This window comes from Choloepus didactylus, chromosome 10 (assembly GCF_015220235.1).
Source record: "Choloepus didactylus isolate mChoDid1 chromosome 10, mChoDid1.pri, whole genome shotgun sequence".
NCBI classification, from domain to species: Eukaryota; Metazoa; Chordata; class Mammalia; order Pilosa; family Megalonychidae; genus Choloepus; species Choloepus didactylus.
In genome coordinates, this window is record NC_051316.1 from 46,125,014 (window position 1) to 46,147,163 (window position 22,150).

The 22,150-nt window shown below is 39.4% G+C and overlaps 1 protein-coding gene across 2 annotated transcripts in view; it reads right to left on the minus strand.

Annotated features, from left to right (window-relative positions):
- The window catches only part of MAMDC2 (MAM domain containing 2), a 182,672-nt gene that overhangs the window by 22,244 nt on the left and 138,278 nt on the right, over nucleotides 1-22,150 (minus strand). Inside the window, exons 10-11 of one of the 2 annotated variants that reach the window (XM_037797852.1) lie at nucleotides 12,865-12,958; nucleotides 10,993-11,145 (exon numbers count right to left, since the gene is read on the minus strand). In XM_037797852.1, coding sequence (XP_037653780.1) covers nucleotides 10,993-11,145; nucleotides 12,865-12,958 — 247 coding nt within the window. The remainder of the gene's footprint in view (nucleotides 1-10,992; nucleotides 11,146-12,864; nucleotides 12,959-22,150) is intronic. The other variant, XM_037797854.1, reaches the window with a different exon arrangement.

The window sequence follows — 22,150 nt, forward strand, 5'->3', positions numbered from 1 at the left end:
AAACAAAATATTATACAAACATTAGGATAACCATTCAATGAATAAGACTATTAAAGGAATGTAAAAAATAAACAGGCTAATAGAGGGGAAATAAGAATAATAAAAAGTATATATAAATCCAAATATATCAGTAAGACATTAAATATTAATGATCTAAATACATCAGTTTTAACTTTTAAGACAAGATTGCCAGACCAGATAAAATGCAAAAACCAACTATTGCTGCATACAAGGGGCACACTTGAAATAAAAACACAGAAAGATTGAAAGTAAAAGGATGGAAAAAGAAACTTCTCAAACACTAATCAACAGAGAGCTGGTGTAGCTACACTAACATCAGACAAAGTAGTTTAATATAAGAAGTATTACTAGAGATGAAGGAGTCATTTCATAATGAAAAAATAAATGGTTTATCTACCAGGAAGGGATAACAATTACAAATTTGTATATGACTATCAACATAAGCCAGGATAAGCCAGAAGCCGGAAGTCAACAGAAACTGGAAGAAAAAGGAGCCAAATGTTTTAGTTTAGTAAAGCTGATGAAATGCAATATACCAGCAACGGACTGACTTTTAACAATGGAGATTTATTAACTTACAAGTTCACAGTTCTGAGGCCCTGGAAATGTCCAAATCAAGGCACCAACAGGCAATGCTTTCTCCCTGAAGACCAGCTACCAGCAATCCTCAGCTACCCTGTCCCACGGCAAGACACACGGTGACGTCTGCTGGCCTCTCCTTTCTCTCCTGGGTTTTGCTGCTTCCAGTTTCTGTCTGCTCCACTGGTGGCTTTCTTTCTGAGCTTCTGTGTGAGTCCTTCTCTCTGATTCTCTTCTTTATCTCTATGTGCTTCTCTGAATTTCATCTCTTATAAAGGACTCCAGTAAGAGGATCAAAACCCACCTGGGCCACGCCTCACCTGAAATAATCTAATCAAAAGGTCCCACCCACAATAGGTCTACATCCACAGGAATAGATTAGCTTTAAGAACATAATCTTTTCTGGGGTACATAACAGCTTCAAACCATTACCTCAAGGAAACCCAAGGATTGCTGCCAAGCAGCCCGAGAATGCAAAGAATTTCAGAGAGAAAGCACTGCCTTGCTGACATCTCAATTTTGGACCTCTCCTAGCCTCAAAACCATGAGCCAATAAATCCCCACTGCTTAAGCCAACCCACTGAATGATACTTGTCTTAGAAGCTGGAAACAAGATCCCTTCTGTGTTAGTTTCCTAGTTTCTAGAACAAATAACAGAAAATGGGTTGGCTTCAAAATAGGAATTTATTGGCTCATAATTTCAGAGGCTAGAAGGCTTGCTTCCTCTCAGGACTGGTATCTTCTGGCTGGCTGCCAATCTTTGGGGTTCCTTGGCTTTCCTGTCACATAGCAGCATCTTTTCCAGATTCCATTAGTTTTCAGCTTCTGGCTGCTTCCCATGGCTTCTCTTTCTGTGTCCAATTTCCTTTGCTTATTAGAACTTCCGCCATATTGGATTAAGCACACCTTAACTAATAACATCTTCAAAGTCCCTATCTACAAATTGGCTCATACCCACAGGACACAGGGGATGGGACCTGAACATGCCTTTTGTGAGGAGCATGATTCAATTCCCAACAGTCCACCCTATGCACCCACAAGACATGTTCTTTCCACATGCAAAATACATTCATTCCATCAGAACATCCCCAAAGTCTAAAGTCAAAAGTCTAAAGTCATTTCAATGACAATGGTAAGTATAAAGTCTCATCAAAATTAGTTATAGGCTTTGTCCATCCTGGGGCAAAATTCCTCTGTCTGATGGACTGGTGAAACCTAGAAAATGAGTTACCTGCTTCCAATTTACAATGGTGGGACAGGTATAGGATAACATTCCTGTTCCAGAAGGGAGAAACTGGAAGGAAAACAGGGGTCACAAGTCTCTTAAACCTAGCAAGGCAAACTTCATTTGACGTCAAGGACTGACAGCCATTTGTGGCTTGATTCTTTTCCCTCCAGACCTGATGGAGCAGCAGCCCCACCCTTTCCAAGGACTTGCAAGTGGCCATGGTCTCTCCAAACACTGAGGTGTAAACTCCACTCTCACTGAGCATCAGAATGGCAGCCAGGCTCTTCGTGAAAGCCAGGGCACAGGCCCTACCAACTCCAGACATTGGGATGGCAGCCAGGCTCTCATTGAACACTGGGGTGCAAGGCCCATCCCCTCCAAGTGCCAGGGCAGACGATTTGCCCCTTCCAAATGCAGGGAGAGACTCACCCTTTCTGCACGTGTGGGTGGGCCTGTTCCCTTGGCCCAAGATCTCTTCAGTCTGGATACCAGCTTCCAAGGTTCTGCCCTTGGAGTCATTCTTCCTTCAAAGTGTCCCTTTTTTGTCCCTTTCAGGCATTGCTTCTATTCGTACAAATTTCACAGAAACTTGTTGGCTTTGCAGGCAGTTCCATGGAGTCCAAATCACCAGATTAAAGAACTTGCCACACATCCTTCCCAAATTAATGTATTTCCAATCCTGACTTCTTCTGAGAGATATGTCTGGATCTTTGTTTAGGTATAACCTCTTTAGCAAAGGTTGTTCACTTGAAGGCCCACGTGGAGCCTTGTTTTCTCAAGACTCACTTCCCAGAAGCTCAAGAAGGTCCCTGGTAGAGCTGCTTCTGGTCCTAGACTATCTGCATGCTATCTGGAGAGGCTGAGAATTTTCCAAATTATTAATGCTGGTTTCCTTGTGCTTAAGAGTTCAATCCTATTTATCTCTCTCCTCCCTCATTTCACTATAAGCTGCAAGGAGAAATCAGACTGCACCTTCTGCATTTAGCTTGGAAATCTCCTCAGCTAAATATTCAAGTTCTTACTTTCAAGTTCTGCCTTCCATCTAACACCAGAATTCAATTTCACCAAGTTCTCTGCCACTTTATGACAAAGATCACCTTTCTTCCAATTTCCAATAACAAATTCATCATTTCCTTCTAAGGCCTCACTGGAAGTACCTTTAATGTCCATATTTCTACCGAAAGTTTCTTCAACGCATCTAGGCTTTTTCTATCAAGCACCTCAAAATTATTCCAGCTTCTACCCATTACCCTATTCCAAAGCCATTTTCACATTTTTAGGTATTTGTAATAGCAGCACCTTTCAGGTACTGAAAACTGTTTTAGGTTCTCGGCTGCTAAAACAAATATCACACAATGATTTGGCTTCACAACAGGAATTTATTGGCTCTTGGTTTCAGGGGCTAGAAGGCCTGCCCCTCCTGGGCTTGGTATCTTTTGGCAGCCAGCAATTTTGGGGGTTTCTTGGCTTTCTTGTTACATGGCAGCATCTTCTCCTTTATGTTTTCATGTCCAATTTCCTTTGCTTATAAATAAGGCTTCAGCCATATTGAACTAAGGCCCACCCTCATTCAGTTTGGGCACACCGGAACTAAGAACACCTTCAAAGGTCCTATTTACAAATGGGCTCACACCCACAGGACCAGGGGTTGGGACCCGAACATGCCTTCTGTAGGGGGTATGAGTCCATCCCAACACCCTCTTAGATTAGTTGGTTCTCAACTGACCCAGTGGTTGACTTCAGATGCATGAGTGAACCCAGCCAAGAACAGAACTGCCCAGCTGATCCCAGATCAGACTTCCAGCTTGAAGAATAGTCAGCTAAATAAATGGTTGTTATCTTGAACCACTAAATTTTGGGGTGGTTTGTTATGCAGCAAAAGCTACTTGATACCTAAGCAATTCTCAAATCCTATAAAGGAGCTAGATGTGATGATAATCTCCTACTTTTTAATGTTGTGGACATATGGCCTAAAAGATTTATGAAGCAGAGACTCTTCCTCTCTTGTACTGCACATCATTCAGCAAAAGTCATCCATGGTATTAGCTGTTTCTTGTCAAATTGATCTGAATATTAGTGCATAGACCTTTTCTCACAGATCACCTCAGCTGAAGGTGGTATCAGGAGATCCAGGTTTGAGTACTGGTTCTTGCCCCAAATTTGCCTCTGTCTACCCTTGTCTTTATGTGGGAGAGACAAGAGAAGGTATCTGAGCCTTATTCTGCAGAGAAACTGCTTTTTTTTCCAGACCTTTGTGACTGCTTAGGCAGATGTTGAGGAGAGCATTTAAAGTAAAGCCCCTTTTCCAGTTTGCTAATGCTGCTCTTATGCAAATTCCAGAAATGTATTGGCTTTTGTAAAGGAGGTTTATTTGGTTACAAATTTACAGTCTGAAGGCCATGAAAATGTCCAAATTAAGACATCAACACAAGTGTAACTTCAGCAAAGGAAGGCCAATGGTGTCCAGAAAACCTTTGTTAGCTGGGAAGGCACGTGGCTGGGGTCTGCTGATCCTCGGTTGTATTCCAGCTTTTCTCTCAGCTCCTGTACATTCTTCAAAATGTTGCTCTTGGGGTGTTTCATCCTCTCTTAGCTTCTCCAGAGCAAACACTGAGCTAGCATCCCCAAAGTGTCAGCAAAAGTCTGCTTTCAGCTGCCATATCCAAAATTTCTCTCTGAGCTGCTCTCCAAAATGTCACTCTCAGCTGTTCTGAGGTACTTTTGTTTGTGAGCTCTTTTATAGGACTCCAGTGATTAAATCAAGATCCACCCTGAACGGGCAGGGTCCATATCTCCATGAAATAATCTAATCAAAGGTATTACTCACAATTGGGTGGTCACCTCTCCATGGAAACATCCAATCAAGAGGTCACACCCTAATCAAAAAGATTAATCAACCTGTCCCCACAAGACCGCATCAAAGTATATGGCTTTTTCTGGGGGATAAAACATATGCAAACTGGCTCAGCCTCTAAGCAGGATGGCCAAGTAAGTTGTGGCTGTTATGTTATCCAGTCTGGAAAATTATCAGGTGAAGTGTTACCATTTTGCTTTGGGATCACAGATTAAAGCCTTTCAATGGATGCTTATCACATATAGGATGAAAGTGTAAATTCCTTAGCATGGTGGAATGATCTAGTTCCCATGAGACTGGAAGTCTCATCTCCCACCACTTTCCTAGCTGGACCTATAGCTACTCAATACTGCAGAACTTCTTATCCTCACCTGTCTTTTATCCTAGTTGTCGCTGCTACTACTAGTTCTACTCAGTCTTGACCAGCTTTATTCAATGCAACCTAGTAGTGCTGTGCCTCAGGACTGTACTAAAATGCTTATTGCCTCCTGCTTTCTAAGCTGAGGTTTCCAGGTTTGGTCCTTTGCTGAATCACTAGGTATCCATGCAGATGTAACCCAGAAATGAAGGATGAGTAGGTAGTAATGTCCCATGGGCACATTTCTTTGACCACTGGGGGATGGGGGATGGGAGCCTATGCACAAATGCTTCTCCCTTTTTCTCTTCTAGACAATGGTCCTGAAACATATTCCACAGGGCTGCTCAAGCATGTGGATCAAAACAACCAGCAGGATCAAGCCACCAGCTGGACACAGTGGTGGTCAAGTCAGTGATGCATTGGTTCTCCCTCCTTCCCTGCTTTACTGACTTTGCTTCTGGGAACCACATCCCAAAATATACTACCTGCATACGAGTTTATATCTTAGACTCCAGTTTCTAGGGAACCCAAGCTCAGATAGTACCCTACATTCCAGACAAGTGGAATTCCTTACAACTTCTGGAAGTTGCCGTACCGCTTAATGGTTCCCTATTTAGCACTTGCAAAGTTCCCTCTTCCTGAAATGCTTCCTTACTCCCTGCCATTCTTTTTCATGATTCCCACTTGTCCTATAAGACCCTACAAGCATAGCTAGTAGCTCCCATCTGTGTTGTTCCATTACCTCTAGAATGTAACCCTCACTACTTTACTTATTATAATTTTGGTGGCAGTTATTTGGTTCATAGAGCATAAAGCATAGTGGGTTCTCAGAAAATGTGAAATAAATCAAGATCTTAGGGATCTTGGGCTATATAACATTTATGATGGCTCCCAGTTCTAAGATATTTGATCTTATATTATATACAAGTATCTTCCAACACTGGTGGCTTTAACAAATAAATGAATGTTTTAAAGGGCCCTTTACTTGATTACGCTTTGGTTTTTGAATGGCTGACCCTTGTACATTGTGATATGAGAGCCACTGCATCAGTTCACATATAGCTCAAGCCATTCAAAGCCAGGAGAAGAGAAAGACACTCTTTTGTGGTATGTAGGATACACAATAGTTGTGGGTAGGCAGCCCCTCTATTGGTTCACAGACTGTAGAATTAGCTCAAATAATTAAGATACTTTCTGCTGGATGCATTTCTAGGGATGTCTGAAAATACCATTTGTTTGAATATGTCACATCCAAGAGAAGCCACCTCTCTTGGGTGTGAAGGGTGTAGAGGGTGAGATTAAGCTGCTAAGCGGAGAATTGTACTTTTCGCTTACAAGCTGTCACACAGCTGTTCCAGGTCCTGTGTAGTCTCCTGGTATGGTGCAGGCTGGGAAACTCTAGTGAGGCAGTGTGGATAAAGCACAGCTAGTAGAGTTTAACAGACGTGCCACAGTCCCCCCTTTACCAGTTACCACTTTGTGGCCCTGGAAAGGCACCTAACTTCTCCGAGCTTCAGTTTCCTTAACTGAAAGGTGGGAACTTCCACTCACTTTTCAGGTTGTGGTTAGGATATTAAGCTCCCAGTACAAGGCCTGTACATGTTAAATGCTTGATACATGATCACTAGCTATTCTTATTTCTCTAGCAAAACAATTTTTAAAGTAAGTTTAAGAACAAAACAAAACAAAGCACTTTCAACCCAATGTTATATCTATAAGTACCCTGAGCATAGCTTTGCAAAATTTGCTTCCTTATTTAAAATTAACATGCATAGTCGGAAAAAGATACAACCTTTAAAAGATTTTATTTGGCTAGAAAACTGGAAGGTGTCTTGAGAACCTTTTAAAAATTTGTACTGAAACAGGTGAAATAAAGAATGGTAGGAAGGCAGACCCTAGAAGCGATTTACTGAAAAAAAAAAATCAGTATTCTCTGTGTTGTGCATCAGAGAATTTCATTTACTATATCAAGAATTCATTCAGTAAATATTGAGCACATTAAGAAGTTTTTTCATTACAATTTTTGCTATGAAGTTTCATCCCAACCAGTCAAAACCTCCTTCTATGTTTTTAGAGACAAAGCAAATGCAATCAGATAATTTTCTTTAAACAAAACCACACCAAATTATCTGATATACTCCCAGAGCCGAGAAATAATGTTAATAAAGGAGCAAAATTCAGAGTAATTTAATATCTACTGCATGTCCTTTTGTTATATTTTCATAGATTTTGTGTGTACGGGGAGGAGCTGGAACATGGTCTGCAAGTCAAACAAGCTCAGACTTTAAAGCTATTTTTGTGTAAAGATGTGAGGATTAACAAGTGTTTACTCCGCTCCTTCAAGGTTCAGCAGGTTGCTCTAAACCCTGGGAGGGAGCCCAAAGACCAGTCTCTCAAGTTATTTATAATCCAGTTGGGAAGATAACATATAAACATGGAGAGGTTAAGTTACTATGACTGGACTTGCATGGGAGTGACAGAGATAACATAGTGGCCACTGCCACTGGTGTAAAGAAAGCCAAGGAAGGGGAGGTCCTGGAGAGGAGGGAGGGAGGAGAGGGGGATATTTTTATTGAGCCTCTCCTTCCTACAAGCAATGTAAGAGTGGCTTTTATGTAATATCATAATTACTGGCCACTCTCCTCCGTCTCCTTTGCTGGTTTTTCCTCTTCTCTCTGACCTCTTAACTTTGGGGTGCTCCAAGGCCCAGTCCTTATCCCACTTCTGGGTCCACAGGCACTCTCTAGATCTCATCTACTCAGATGGCTTTAAATACTATCAGCATGCCATCAACTTCCATCTTTAGACATCCTTCCTTTACTCTAGGCTGCCTACTCAACATCTCCACTTGGATACCTGATGGGTACCTCAAATATAACACGTTCAAAACTGAGCTCCTGATCTTCCCAACAAATGAGTAATAGAGCATTTACTGGGTAATTACTATATGCCAGATCTTATCCCAAATATGTTTTATATATTGTCTCATTTAAATTTCACTATGATTTATGAGGTAGGATTAATTATTCCTAACACACGGATAAATAAAATGAGGCTTAGAGAGGTTCAAAGGTAGAGCTGAGATTTGAACCCAATAAGTCTAACCCCAAAGCCCTCAATTTTTAAACTCAGCTACCCTTTGAAATAGGTCAATAGGGAAGTAGCTATAATTATTCTCATTTTCTAGATGACAAAACTGAGACTCAGAGATTTTCAGTAACTTTCTGAAGGGCTTAGACCTTGTGAAAGGGGAATCTTGAACGTCCTGACTCCAGAGCTCCTGGGTCTATTATAACCCTGTCCTTCCTTGCCTTTTACAGGAACTCTTTGTCTCCACTGCTTATTATCTTTGCTTTGCCCTATCTTCCATGTCCAAGGCATTTATTACGTAGAACATTTCCCTCTCCACCACACCATGGCCCTCCTTGAGGTCATCTCTTTTCAGACCTGTTATTTCTAACATTTTGGATGTCTCTGAGAAACGGAAGAAAACTATGAACCCTCTTCCCAGAAAAATGCACTTAGATACAACATCTTGATCAGTTAAAACTGATTCATTTTTGACCTCTCTCTACCCTTGTAATAAAAGGATACCTTCCCACTATCCTATTCTCCAGTGTTCTTGCTAAACAAATAGTTTGTTGTTCTTCTATGTGTCTGTGAAAGCTTATGGATGCATTCATTTATTCCAAAGACATTTTTAGTATATATTTTGTATAAGGCACAAAAATGAGCCCTGTGGGGATTTAAATATGACTTTGACCATCCACTGCCCTCAAGAACTTGCCATTCAGAATCGAGACTCAATTTTGGTCTTTATGTTTGAGTTGTCTTTTTCCAATGGATTACATGTTGAAAGGCTACAGCTGCTGCAGCCACCTTGCTATCATGAGAGAAGAGCCTGTTTGTGATTGGAGCCAACACAGAGAAACCAGAATAGAAAGGGAGAAAAGAGGGAGAAAGGTAGAGGGTTGGGGGGAAATGGCTACATAGTTTTATCTTCTGCAATAGGCTGTGAAGTTAGCCCTACACTGTCCTTCTTATGTTACAAAGGCCAATAAATTATTCCTCTTACCCTTAAGAGGATTCTGTTTTCTGTTATAAGCCATAAAAGTACTCTGAACACACGTCTTTCTAGTTACCTTTTTAACTTTCCGATCTCTTTCCAGATACAGCCTCACAGACTCTTAGAGCTCCCTTAGAATCGTCCATTCAGTGTTGGAAGTGGGAATCTGGTCTACCTTTGGACTAATGCTGAATCCCTTCAACAGCACTTCTTACTAAACAATACTGTGACAGAATTTGCTGAATCAGCACTAAGGAAAGAAAGATCGCAGCAGGACCAAGCTGCATCTCTTCCTCTTGGTCCAGCAAGAGTGCATTAGTATCTGAGGCCAAGTGCACACTAATCTGGAAGGTAGGTGGGGGCTCTTGAAAGAATCCAAGCCAAAACTGCCAAAAGGGGCCCTAGTAGAAAGATCAACATGGGTTATTGCTCTGTAGGGCAAGTACTAAGGGGAGAGTGTGTGGCCAAGGGAGATAAGCCAGAGCGTACTTTGCCAGAAATAGGGAATGGTGAGATGCAGAGGTTCCCAAAAAAGCCGGTACTTAGATACCTGTCATAAGAAAAGGATATTCGATAGCCAAGAGAGAATTAAAAATAGTGCCAACTATTTAAAACGGTGTTTCCTTTGCCTCTCTCTTCTACCCACCCTGACTCTGAAGGACCATGGAGACAAGGGACAGGGGAGGAGATGAAACAAAGACAGTGAAAGAACAGTGTTTGCTCCTTATTATGCCCAAACTGTGAGTCAGGTATAAGCTGAAAGAATGAGAAAGGAGTCAACTGGAGGAGAAATTGAAGTTTTTAATTGGGCTGGACTTTTAAAAATATCTGGGAATGTGACTGTTCTATTACCTCAATATGCCTGGGAAGCTATGGGATCTGCTAAGGGGTGAAGAAGGAAGTTTTTACAGGATATTTGAAGAGACTGCTGGAAAGAAAAAAATATAGCTGTTTATGATTGCACCCTACCGATTTAGCCAATTCACCAAACAGATTATATAGTATGTTGCTCTGTGATACGATTCCATAGACTTATCTTGAGGTAGGCCCTAAGAAACAGTGCTATGCAATCCCCCCTTTATATTTACAAGAACAATGGCTTCTTTGTAAGGGTCCTTGAGGAAATATCTCTATGAGCTTATCAGGAGTAGCTCTGCTTCTCTGGACTGAGTGATGTGCTCTTATCCAGCAGTATACCAAGTGGGACTGGGAGTGCCAGTAAGAAAGGGCCACTCCGTGGGGAGTATTTTATCACTGACAATGTTTAGAATTACTGACATATGGTGATAATAATAATAATAAAAGACTCATTTTTTTTAGTCTGTTTTATTGTAGCTTACAAATTTTCTACAGAAAATGCACACCTTTATTGCCTAGATCTTGGGTAGATTGCTCCCTCTTCCTCTCCCCACTTGCTACACCACTGTTTTTATCCTAAGGACACTGAATCATGCTGCACAGATCGGATTCCATCTTTATTTCAGCTGCTTGAAAGTCTGTCCACTAGTATATTTGCATACAAAGCCTCAGTCCTGGCTCTGAGTTAGATGATGAGGATTATGATGATGATGATGATCATCATCATCATCATCATTCTCTCTCTCTCTCAAACCTACTTCTGATTAAATTATCTTTGTGTGCATATCTGTGAATGCCCTCTTAGATCTGCTTTGCAAGCAAGATACAGAAGCACTGTATTAAACAGGAAAAATGGTTTCAAATGCATGTACTGAAATATCCTATGTGTGTGTAGAATCATAGGTGTTGTTCATTCTAGACAAAACCCAGAAATTTGCACATTTCAAAAATGAAGTAAATGAGGCTGACCCCTAGAATGCTATTTTAGAAGGTTTCCTTAGGAAACAGCACCAGGTAGCGTAACTCACCTACCCCAGTTGTGTGATCTCCCTTTGGTCCCGTGTAGGAGGTGGGGGTGTCTCCTCTCCTCCTGTGCCAGCTGCTACGGTTCCTTCTCTCCTGAGTAAATGCACATTCGTCTTGTTCAAAACTGCACTCTCCAGGTGGAGGTGGAAGCCTCTCTGCAAGGAAACAACAGGTGTTGCGGTTGAGAGGAACTTCCATTGAACACGTAAGTATTCCATGGCTTGCTGGCAGCCAGCTCTATGTGTGTGAGTGCTCTCTGGCCACATGTCATGCAAAAAGAGACACATTACCCCCCCCCCCCAATGGGGGTGGCCCACCCACACCAGGCTCTTGTCTCCACCGGGTTCATGCCTTCAGCTATAGTCTGGACTCCACCAGAAGAAATCCAAATCCAAAAATGTAGGGATGCTTTGGTAAAGACACTTGCACTGACTTGTGAATTTATCTGTGTGAATGAGCTTACAAAGCCCTGAAAATTCAAGGTATATTGCCCGTATAGAAATACGGAAAATAATAAAATTGCATAATGTCAGAGCTTCCTGAAGAAATCCGGGATGAATGAAGAGTATTCTCATTGGTTGGAAGAGGGGGAGAATGTGAGAGAATCAAATGTCCTTCTGGAGACAGCTGTGTGGAGTAAATAATTTAATTTCTTTTGTATCTCAGTATTCTTATCTGTAATGAGGGAGTATTGATAGTGCCTGCCTCATGGGGTTGTGTGGATTAAATGAGAGGACATACAAAAAGCATTTAGGACATGAAGTTCTCAATCAGTATAAATATTAGAACTTGGTATTTTGTCACCTGGGGTTTTATCATCCATTTCCAAAGACAAAAATGCATGTCTTTGGATGCTATCTTCAATAGTTTTAAAAATAATTATTATTAGAGTGGTACCACATCCCAATATCACTGAGGACTTCTTTTGCTAAACTTGGTTGTCCCTCCATACATCCAGATACTTAGTGCATTTCTTCAAGAAGTCTTTTATCTCTTGCATAGTGACTATTTTACTTCATTTCATTTCACACACAGTACAAGCTTATGAAGCCTTATTCCCTTTTCTATGCTTTGAGTATTGAGATTATTTTCTTGTTCTTATTTGTATTACTCCTGCAGTGCCTAGTGAATCAAGGAACTAAAAATAAATGGTCTTTTAATTAAATAAACATGAAGATTAATTCCCAGTGCTAGATTGAGACCACAATTTACCTGTTTATTAAAGAAATGGACACCCCATGCTTGAAGATATTATGGTATTGGGATACAGACCAATGACCTGAGTTGAGTTCTGTGCCATTTTCTTGTTAGACATAATGTCTACCGCATAGCCACTACCACTATCATGAATGCACGGTTCATTGTTCTGCTGGTATTTAATTCATTGAGAAAATATTTGATTGTAACTTTACAATGACATATTTAGCATAATATTTGTGTAATAAGGATTTCCTCAATATAGCTTGAATATCTTCAATTATGTAAGACAACAATAAGAATAGTAATTATTATTTGTATTTCTGATACAGTATTTGTAATATTTACAATACTATTTGTTTTTAAAGCACCATTTGTGCCAGGCCTTATGCTAGGGAATTTATATTGTTATTATATGCAGGTAATTTTACTACCTTCCTTACAGATGAGGATACAGAGGTTAAGTCACATGTCCAAAGTCACACACTGCATTAGAGTCATCATTTCTATATTCCAAAGCTTACTACAAAGCTCTGCATAGATGCACTTCTGGCAAGAAAACCAAAGGATGGACTTGCACAGATTAAATGTATGTGGTATATCCTTAACAGAAAAGAAACAGGAAGTGTCATGCATGGGCTAGGGAGACAGAGGGAGCTGAAATGACTACATCTTACCTGGAGACCAGCAGCTTCCCAATTGTATGGTGATGTCATCCAGGGCTACGAGACCACAGTCCCAAAAACTTTTGCATAGGCTCATGAAAACCACCTGCAATTCATAAAAACAAAACTGTAAACCCTGTTAACTAAAACTTGGAAACTCTTACAACCTAGGATTTAGTTAGCACAACAGGTGTGCATAAACAAACTACACACTCCTCTTCACTATCCATATAAATAATGGAATACAGTGGCATGAATAATGGATACCATTTATGTATAATGCTGGAGTTACTTATATTAATTTTTAAAGCAGAGCCATCCTCATAATGATACGTTGTGTACACTAATGCTGAAATTAGTTTGTAATCTTTAAAGAGTTAACAGTAAAAGTCAGGAAAGCAAGAGGTTAATTGAGTGGCAGAGGAAAGTCTGTCAGATTTTAAACATTTTCCCCAGATAATTCACAAACTGCATCAACAGTTGATGGTTTCCCAAGCATTTTTTACAAAACATTTACAGTACAAACACTACTGACTTTTAAAAAATGACTTTCGGGCAATGGGCTTTGTTCATTGTGAACAAATTTCCAGTGATTTGCCCTCTGGAGACTTATGTTCCATTTCCAAAAACAGAGATCTATGTCCCTGGATGGTATCACTAACAAAAGCCCTGAATGCATTTTTTTTCTCATGAGGCCAAACATTTTTACTGTTGCATGTCAAAGAAAAACATGCTACAAACTATTAAATCCCTTGTGCCAGAGAGAAATGTCCTGGAATTTTTTTCCTTTTAGCCAATTTTAAAGCCTACTTTTCATATACAGGTTGGGGAAAGAGCACTTTTTTTGCAGTTTACAAAGTTGCTTTACACATATAACCTGATGTTTAATTAGGTCACAGAGTGTGTGCTCAATCCTTCAAATACAAGTCTTAATTCAAGCAAAGAAAAAGGAACGTACAACAGAAGCTAAAACAGAAAATATGAATAATGAAAACATTTGCTTTTTTTAGGATCTAATATTCAGAATGTCATGTCTTAAATTTGTCTGCATTATCAGAAGGGTTCCTTTATTTTTAAAGATCAGATTGACCAGAACAGAGTTTATTTTTTTAAATTAAAAAAGTCATGTGACAGCTTACCAGTATGCAAAGTATCAAATGTCTTAGGCCAAGATATTCAGAATAGTTACTACTAATAATAACTGTGAAGGGTGACTTTGACTGTATTCATATTGTTTTAAATTTTAAAAAGGATAGTTTGGAGATGTAACAATATATAACTGCATATTTACAAAGAACAAAAGAAGACAAGGTTTTTTTCTTACATCTGTTAATTTTCTCATTTTTAGATTAGTAAAATATTTTACTTGCAGGATTTATACTGGGAACTTATTCCTCATTTGCAAAGCAAAGCTCTATGTCATCAGCCCCAATGCACTTTCATTTTATTGGCAATATTTATTGTTACAGAGGAAGGAATATTAATCTGTCTCATAACTTACTGAATTAACAGTGCAGTAAAGAGAAAAGTCTTAGATTTCTTTATCCTTCAGGCAGCTTTAATGTCTGTTTTTCACATGTATAATTAAAAAGTACTTTTTCAAAATGAATATGTGGTAGTGAAACATGTTTCACCATGTAAATCATTACCTGAATAAGACTCAAAACATTGGGCATTCTAAAGGAGAAAAACATTAACCTGCTTTTACATGTTCACGACATAATTGTACAATGACCATAAAACCAAACAAACAAGCAAAAACAAACAAATAGATGAATGGAAAAACCTAAAATTTTGACAACAGAAGAACTGATTAAATAAATGAGTGTAAAACAATCTAAGAAATCGGTAACCATTAGATCTGGGAGTTTATAAATATTTTTCAGTAGTACAGAAATAGATTCCTCTCATAATATTAAGTAAAAAAAAAAAAGCTGCTTATAAAAAAGATGTACCTAACTCATCTAAAAATACATAGGAAAAAAACCTGGACACTTTACCAAAATTATAATAGCTATGTTAGGCTCATAAAATTATGGGCATTAAACAGAATTACTCTCTGTTTTCTAAATATTCTCTAACTTTGTTATATTTATAATTGAGATAAAAAGAGGGAAAAGAATCAGGATATCTATAATTAAGACTTTGAATAATGAGTTAGCCTGTCTTGGATTGGCCTTGTCTAAAAATGGTAGTCACTAACCACATGTGGCTATTTAAATTAAAACTAAAAATTCATTTCTTCAGTCACACTAGCCACATTACAAGTGCTCAATAGCCACACATGGCTAGTGGCTACCGAAATAGACAGGGAAGATATATCACATTTTCTTCATCACAGAAAGTTCTAACAGGGCAGATCTTCCTGACTCCTTTTGGGCATCCCAATCAATTTGTGAACTGAAGAACTAAGTTGAGTGAAAAGCTAAGATGTTCTGGACAACAGAAGGCCACTAGATGCAAGCTATACTTTCCACACTTGAACACTAGACACACCACAAGTTGTTCTGTCTGATAAAAGATGCACAAAAGCAATCAGCTACTGACTAGAGGCAAAATATGGCCACAAGCCTCCAGTTTGTTTGGCAGTTGTCTATTGAACATTCCAGCACAGACAAGATCAGCTTGTTTGGTATAAGCAGTGAACTTTCCACACTCCTATTAATAAAGCTGATAATGTCAGCTCCTCTTCTTGGGCTGCCATTTTACATTTTGAAGGTTACTTGAGGTGGAGACATTATTTTAGGGGAGTTGGTGACTGAGCCTGGCCAAGACAAGACAAGGGAAAGCCAGACATGCAGTCTGTTTTTAAGATGTTAAGAATGTGAGTCTATTTAAGAATGTGACAAGAAGGGAATCCACCAGTCTAAATTCTTAAGGGGATTAACCTCTTTGTTTATTTATAGGTCGTTTTTAAAAACCGTTTATTTCATTTAGGAAGTATTTCAAAACACTGAATATCTCTAAAGACAGGAAAAACATCCTATACAGCTTCATTGAATATTAATGTCTATTTTAGAGAGAAGATGATGAGGGAAAAAGTAAAATGATATCCTCTGGACAGGTTTTTCTGTAAAAAAAAAAAAACCAAACTGATTTTTTGCAAATCTCATATAAGTTAGGAGCACATTAAATTTGCATAAATCCATCCGCTTCTATGCACTCAGGTTTCCAGTCCTGAATTACTGGTCATCCTTTTAAATTTTTGTTATGATGGAGACTATTCATTGCTGACAGAACCTATCCAGACTAACTTTGGAAACACAATTAGGCAATGAAAGAAGAGCTATATAAACACATTTATATAGTTTTAAATTTAGTCAAGTAAGGATCAACAATATTACTTAACTTACTCTTTATCTTACTAAAAATAGACATTGCACAGGCTCATTTGTCCACAGCAGGATGTTTCAATCTCAGTGCTATTAATATCTTGGCCCAGATACTTCTTTGTTGTGTAAGACTGTTGTGTGCAAGCAGGATGTTTAGCAGCAGTCCTGGCCTCTACCCACTAGATGCCAGTGTCAGCCCCAAGTCAGAACCACCAGCCAAGGGTAGTAGAAAACTGTTTTCTACTTATAAAACCCCACGTACTAAATTTCTATTATGCACAGTCCTTGCGCTAGGCACTTTCAGATCTGTACCTCACTTTTTTATTCACTGCCAATTTCAACCCATTGATTCTTCCTACTCAGAGCTGGATGGTTGTTTTTAAAGTTTAAAGTTTTAAAAATGGACTAGATTGAGTTAGTTTTCTCTTCCTTAGATATCACTAGATGGTGATTCTAAAAGTAATGAAATATCCTCAGGGCCTGGAAACAAAAGGCAGAGGAACAAAAAAGCAAGGGAGATGGACTAACACTCAAATTGAATAATCATCTGGTGGATTATCAGGGCTTTACTGTTCCAATTTCCTGCCTCAGAAACTGCAATCTAATTATGTCAAAGGGCAATAGAATTTCTTCTTTGTTTTCATTTTTCTTCTTTTCAAAAAGAATCATCTTAATCTTTTGCAACAATGTAATAAGAGGCAGCAGATTCCAAAAAGTAACAGCAAATTTTCTCATAGTGTATAATTTTAACTCTCTTCCAAAGATTTTTTGTGGGTTGGGTTGGGTGGGGAGGGGGTCTGTGTGGAAACCCAGCCACAAGGCTGTGTTATCCAAAGGGACGAGACTGTCCTAGGCTTGTAAGGGTCCAGGAAAGTTCCTGGTTAAAGTACCCAGTAAAGAAAAAGTAGGGAAATAGATATGCTAGGAATTTGTTCTCCCGAACCAAATCAGGTTGGTGTTTTAAAGAATTGGGTTAACTGGTTTTAACTTTATGAATTGTCCTAGTTTAAGGGCTGTCTAGCACAAGAAATAGGATTTTACAGGGGAGGGAGGAAATCAAGCTTTGCAGGAAGCTGAGGGATAGACAACTACAGGCCTTTGTTGTGCAGTTAAAAAGGATTATTTGTATTAAAGAGCTAAATACTGGCAGAATTAACATGGCCTGCTTGATAGACATAGTTTGCCAGGTTTTAGGTTAATCCACCTCCTACTTTATTATAGGACAGCCACATGTAGACCTATAATCAGCATGTGAATGATAGTTTCCAGAAATGGGCTTCCATCTTCAGACAGAAACATTTAAATTCTGCCAACAATACCATAAATTACTCATGTTCACAAAATGAATCTAGTTGAATTTGTGTTAAATGTGGCAAATCTCAACAATTTACCAAAGATTTTGATTCTGGGTTAATTGTAACTTTTCTCCTGATGAGGTTTAAATCCTTTGCAATCATTTACAAAGATAAATTTGGATATGGTAACTACAGACTTGGTGGGTTAATTATTTACAAAATTATTATAATGTAGTCAGTGAAATTTCAGACCCCTTTATTAAGATGCTACTGACACAATTGCAAGACATGTTGTGTAACACAATTGCATTCATTTAATTGTTTGACAATAAGTTGTCATAAAATAAAAACTACAAAGATATAAAGCAAAACAAAACAAAAACTCCAAAATTAAGACACTTGGTGTGCTGGTTTGAAGCTGTATGTACCCCAGAAAAGTATGTTCTTAAAGTTAACCTATTCATGTGGGTGTGGACCCATTGTAAGTAGGATCTGTTGGTGAGTAGGATCTTAAGTTAAGATGTGACCCACCTTTTTCAGGGTGGGTCTTAATCCTCTAGCTGGAGTCCTATGTAAGAGAATGAAATTCAGACAGAGAGAGAAAGCCACAGAAGCAAGAAGCTGGAAGCAATAAAACCAAACCTGGTAGAGAAGGGAGAGAACAGCAGATGCCACCATGTGCCTTGCCATGTGACAGAGGAGTCCAGGGTTGCTGGCAACTGATCTTTAGGAAGAAGATACTGTCTGATGATGCCTTGATTTGGACATTTTCATGGCCTCAGAGCTCTGTAAGCTTGTAAGCTAATAAATTCCTGTTGGTGTCTGCCTTGAGCCATTTAGCAAACTAAAACACTTGGCTAAAGGGATGGAATATCCCAAAATCCCCAAAGACAGGCTGACTGGGGATTTATCTAGAAGAGTGAGTGTGCAATTTGAGCATTCTTAGAACCCCAGCCCATGTTTTGGGAAATAGTTGCTAAATTTTAACAGCATCCCTCCAGCAGATACTATATTTGGTCTCCAGATTCCACAAAGGCAGAATGATGATGTGTTTTTAAATAAGTCTTTAGCTGACCAACACTTTTTTTAAAAAAGAATCATCTGTTTTCTTTTTTCCTTTTTAAATGACCCATCTGATTTAATTCAACTTTTGGCTTTGACAAGCAACAAAGATTGACCAGCTTCCAGCTTTTCCCAGTGGGAAACTCTTTCTGCTCATGAGAAGCCTTCAGGTCTGGGTTAGAGGGGATGCAATGATGGACTGCAGGCCCCCAGATAGGTTTTTCCATGGCTATTTTGGTAGTAAATATCCACATTTTCCAACTCATTGATTTCAGACATCTGCATTATTTTCATTTCTTTTGACCGCTGTAAGAAGAGAAAAGGTTCCAGAAGAGATCTTAGAGTCAGTCATTTTCTAGAATGAAGAAGACCCAGAGATCTTGTGATACAAGCTCCAGGTCACACTACAGCACCCCTACAAACCCAGGACTGAAACCCTGTACCCCTGGCCCCTGGTAGAGTATATTTCATCATCCCACCCTACTCGTTTTCTCCATTTTGCTTTATGTATTAAAAAAAATATGATTCTGAAAGACACGATCTTGAAACACCCCAATTAGTAGCAATAGACCAAATATATCTTTGATGTGTGCTTATAACCAGCTTCCTGTCCTTTTGCCCTGAATGTCTATTTATAAAGAATTTTTGGTACGGTAGCTGTGCCGGTTTGAGTGTATTGTGTCCCCCAAATGCCATTATCTTTGTAGTCTTGTGTGGGGCAGGCGTTTTGATGCTGGTTGGATTTGCTTGGAGTGTGCCCCACCCAGCTGTGGGAGATGATTTTGATGAGATGTTCCCATGGAGGTGTGGCCCCGCCCATTCGGGGTGGGCCTTGATTGGTGGAGCTATATAAATGAGCTGACTCAAAGAGAGAAAAGAGAGTGCAGCTGGGAGTGATGTTTTGAAGAGGAGCAAGCTTGCTAGAGAGGAACGTCCTGGGAGAAAGCCGTTTTGAGGCCGGAGCTTTGGAGCAGATGCCAGCTGCCTTCCTAGCTAGCAGAGGTTTTCCGGGCGCCATTGGCCATCCTCCGGTGAAGGTACCCGATTGCTGAGGTGTTATCTTGGACGCTTTGTGGCCTTAAGACTGTAACTGTGTAGTGAAATAAACCCCCATTTTATAAAAGCCTATCCATCTCTGGTGTTTTGCATTCTGCAGCATTAGCAAACTAGGACAGTAGCCCCAGAATCTGAATCTTACACAGCTCATGGCTGAATTTCAGAAATGGCTAATGTTGAACTAGTTAGTAATCTCTCATCTTCCCCATGGCAGCTATTCCCTCACCTCAGTAATATCCCTCTCTCTGGTAGCAAATGGGCTCTCTTCCCACTCCACACTGAACATTTAGACCCATAGGAAAGACTCCTCTCAACTCCCCACATCCACGCCTACAAACTTATCTTCATTTGCACCTGTTTTCTCTCCCTTTCCTTTGTTTTGGAGCAAGGACTGTGTGACTCAAAAGTTTATGCTCTTTTCCCCGTGGGATACTGATGACTAATCCCATGCAATTATTACTGATGATCCAAATGGAACATGTAAAGACTCTGAAAAATAGGAACACTAGACAAAGGTAAGATGTTATCATTTTTCATTGTTTTAGAATTTAACTCCACACCCTAAAAATGAGGACATTATTATATATAATTATCCCACAAGCCCTTCACTATCAATGAAGGAAAATAAGTGTGAATGCCTTCCTTTTTACATACTTTCCTCACCCACAGGTGGTCCATTGGTGATTTCTTATTCACTTCAAGATTGCCTACACTTTTGCCTGGAAAACCTGATGCTGGGTGGGTACCCAACGTGGTTTGTCTCTGGCCCACCTCCTTTGGGGAGGATCCTTGGCCACATACTTCCCTGACTGTTATGATCAATTTAATCATCATGACCATGGGATGTCACCATATGGAGCTACTGCCATGGCTCGCTTGGATGGGAATATAAAAATGTCAATCTTACCAGAACACCATGCAGAATGCAATCAATAAACATCAAAAAAGGGAGAATTTAGGTCTTCATCTTGACCCTCAAGGGATCATCCCTGCTCTTGATGAATTTCTCCTGGGTCAGGAGAAGATGGTAGATGCTTTTAGCAGTCCCTTCTAATACCCAAATAGGAACGATGACTTTGCTCTAGTCATATCTGAGACATAGAAAGAGATGAGTTGTTACTCCTATTTTCATGAAGTTCCAAGGCCAAGTATAGAACCTTGACTTAGTGGAGATTTGTGGTTTAAGGCTTTCACAAGTCTGAACTCTTTCTAGCTCTGCCACGCTTATTTAACCAACCCCATACTGACAGACAATGCGGTAGCCTCCAATTTCTCAAAATTACAAAAATATTAAAAATATTATACTGCTAGAATCAACATTGATAGTTAAGTCTGTGTGCATATCCATGATTATTTCCTTATAATAAATCACAAGAAGTTGAATTGTTTTGTCAGAAAGTATGCATGTGTGCCGGTTTGAGTGTATCGTGTCCCCCAAATGCCATTATCTTTGTGGTCTTGTGTGGGGCAGAAGTTTTGGTGCTGGTTGGATTTGCTTGGAATGTGCCCCACCCAGCTGTGGGAGATGATTCTGATGAAATGTTCCCATGGAGGTGTGGCCCTGCCCATTCGGGGTGGGCCTTGATCGGTGGAGCTATATAAATGAGCTGACTCGGGGGGAGGAAATGGAGTGCAGCTGGGAGTGATGTTTTGAAGAGGAGCAAGCTTGCTAGAGAGGAACGTCCTGGGAGAAAGCCGTTTTGAGGCCAGAGCTTTGGAGCAGATGCCAGCTGCCTTCCTAGGTAGCAGAGGTTTTCCGGACGCCATTGGCCATCCTCCGGTGAAGGTACCCGATTGCTGAGGTGTTACCTTGGATGCTTTGTGGCCTTAAGACTGTAACTGTGTAGCAAAATAAACCCCCATTTTATAAAAGCCTATCCATCTCTGGTGTTTTGCATTCTGCAGCATTAGCAAACTAAAACAGCATGTTTCAGGGCTTTCATTTTGATACCTGTAATTGAATTGTCATGTAGAAATACTGTATCAATTTCCCTCACACCAGAATATATGAGAATACTTATTTCCCTGCATCCTCACCTCTCCAGGGTAATGAAATATATATTTTTCTATATCTACATCTATAGCTATATCTTTATCTGTCTACTTAAATATATATATATATTTTTGTCTGAAGTAAAAGATTTATTTTTTAATTGATATGTGGGTCTATACAAACAGTATACAGTATGAACACAGCCATTAACACACAGCCAAGGTATTATTTTTAAAATAATATTATCAATTTGATAGATATAAGAGCTATTTTATAATTTTTTAAACTTTCATTGATTATTAATGAGTTGGGCATATTTGTTCATTTATTTGCCAGTAGCATTTCTTTTTTCTGACCTGTCTGTATATATCCTTTGTCCACTTTCCTATTGCCTCAATACCTTTTACTTATCAATTTATAAGAGTATATTTATATTACAAACATTAAGAATTTGTTACACATGTTGCAAAATTTTTTCCCTGGCTTGACATTGGCCATTCAGATTTGTTTCTTAGATAATCCTTAACTGGAGACTGAAAATATGAGAGCCAAATGTCTTG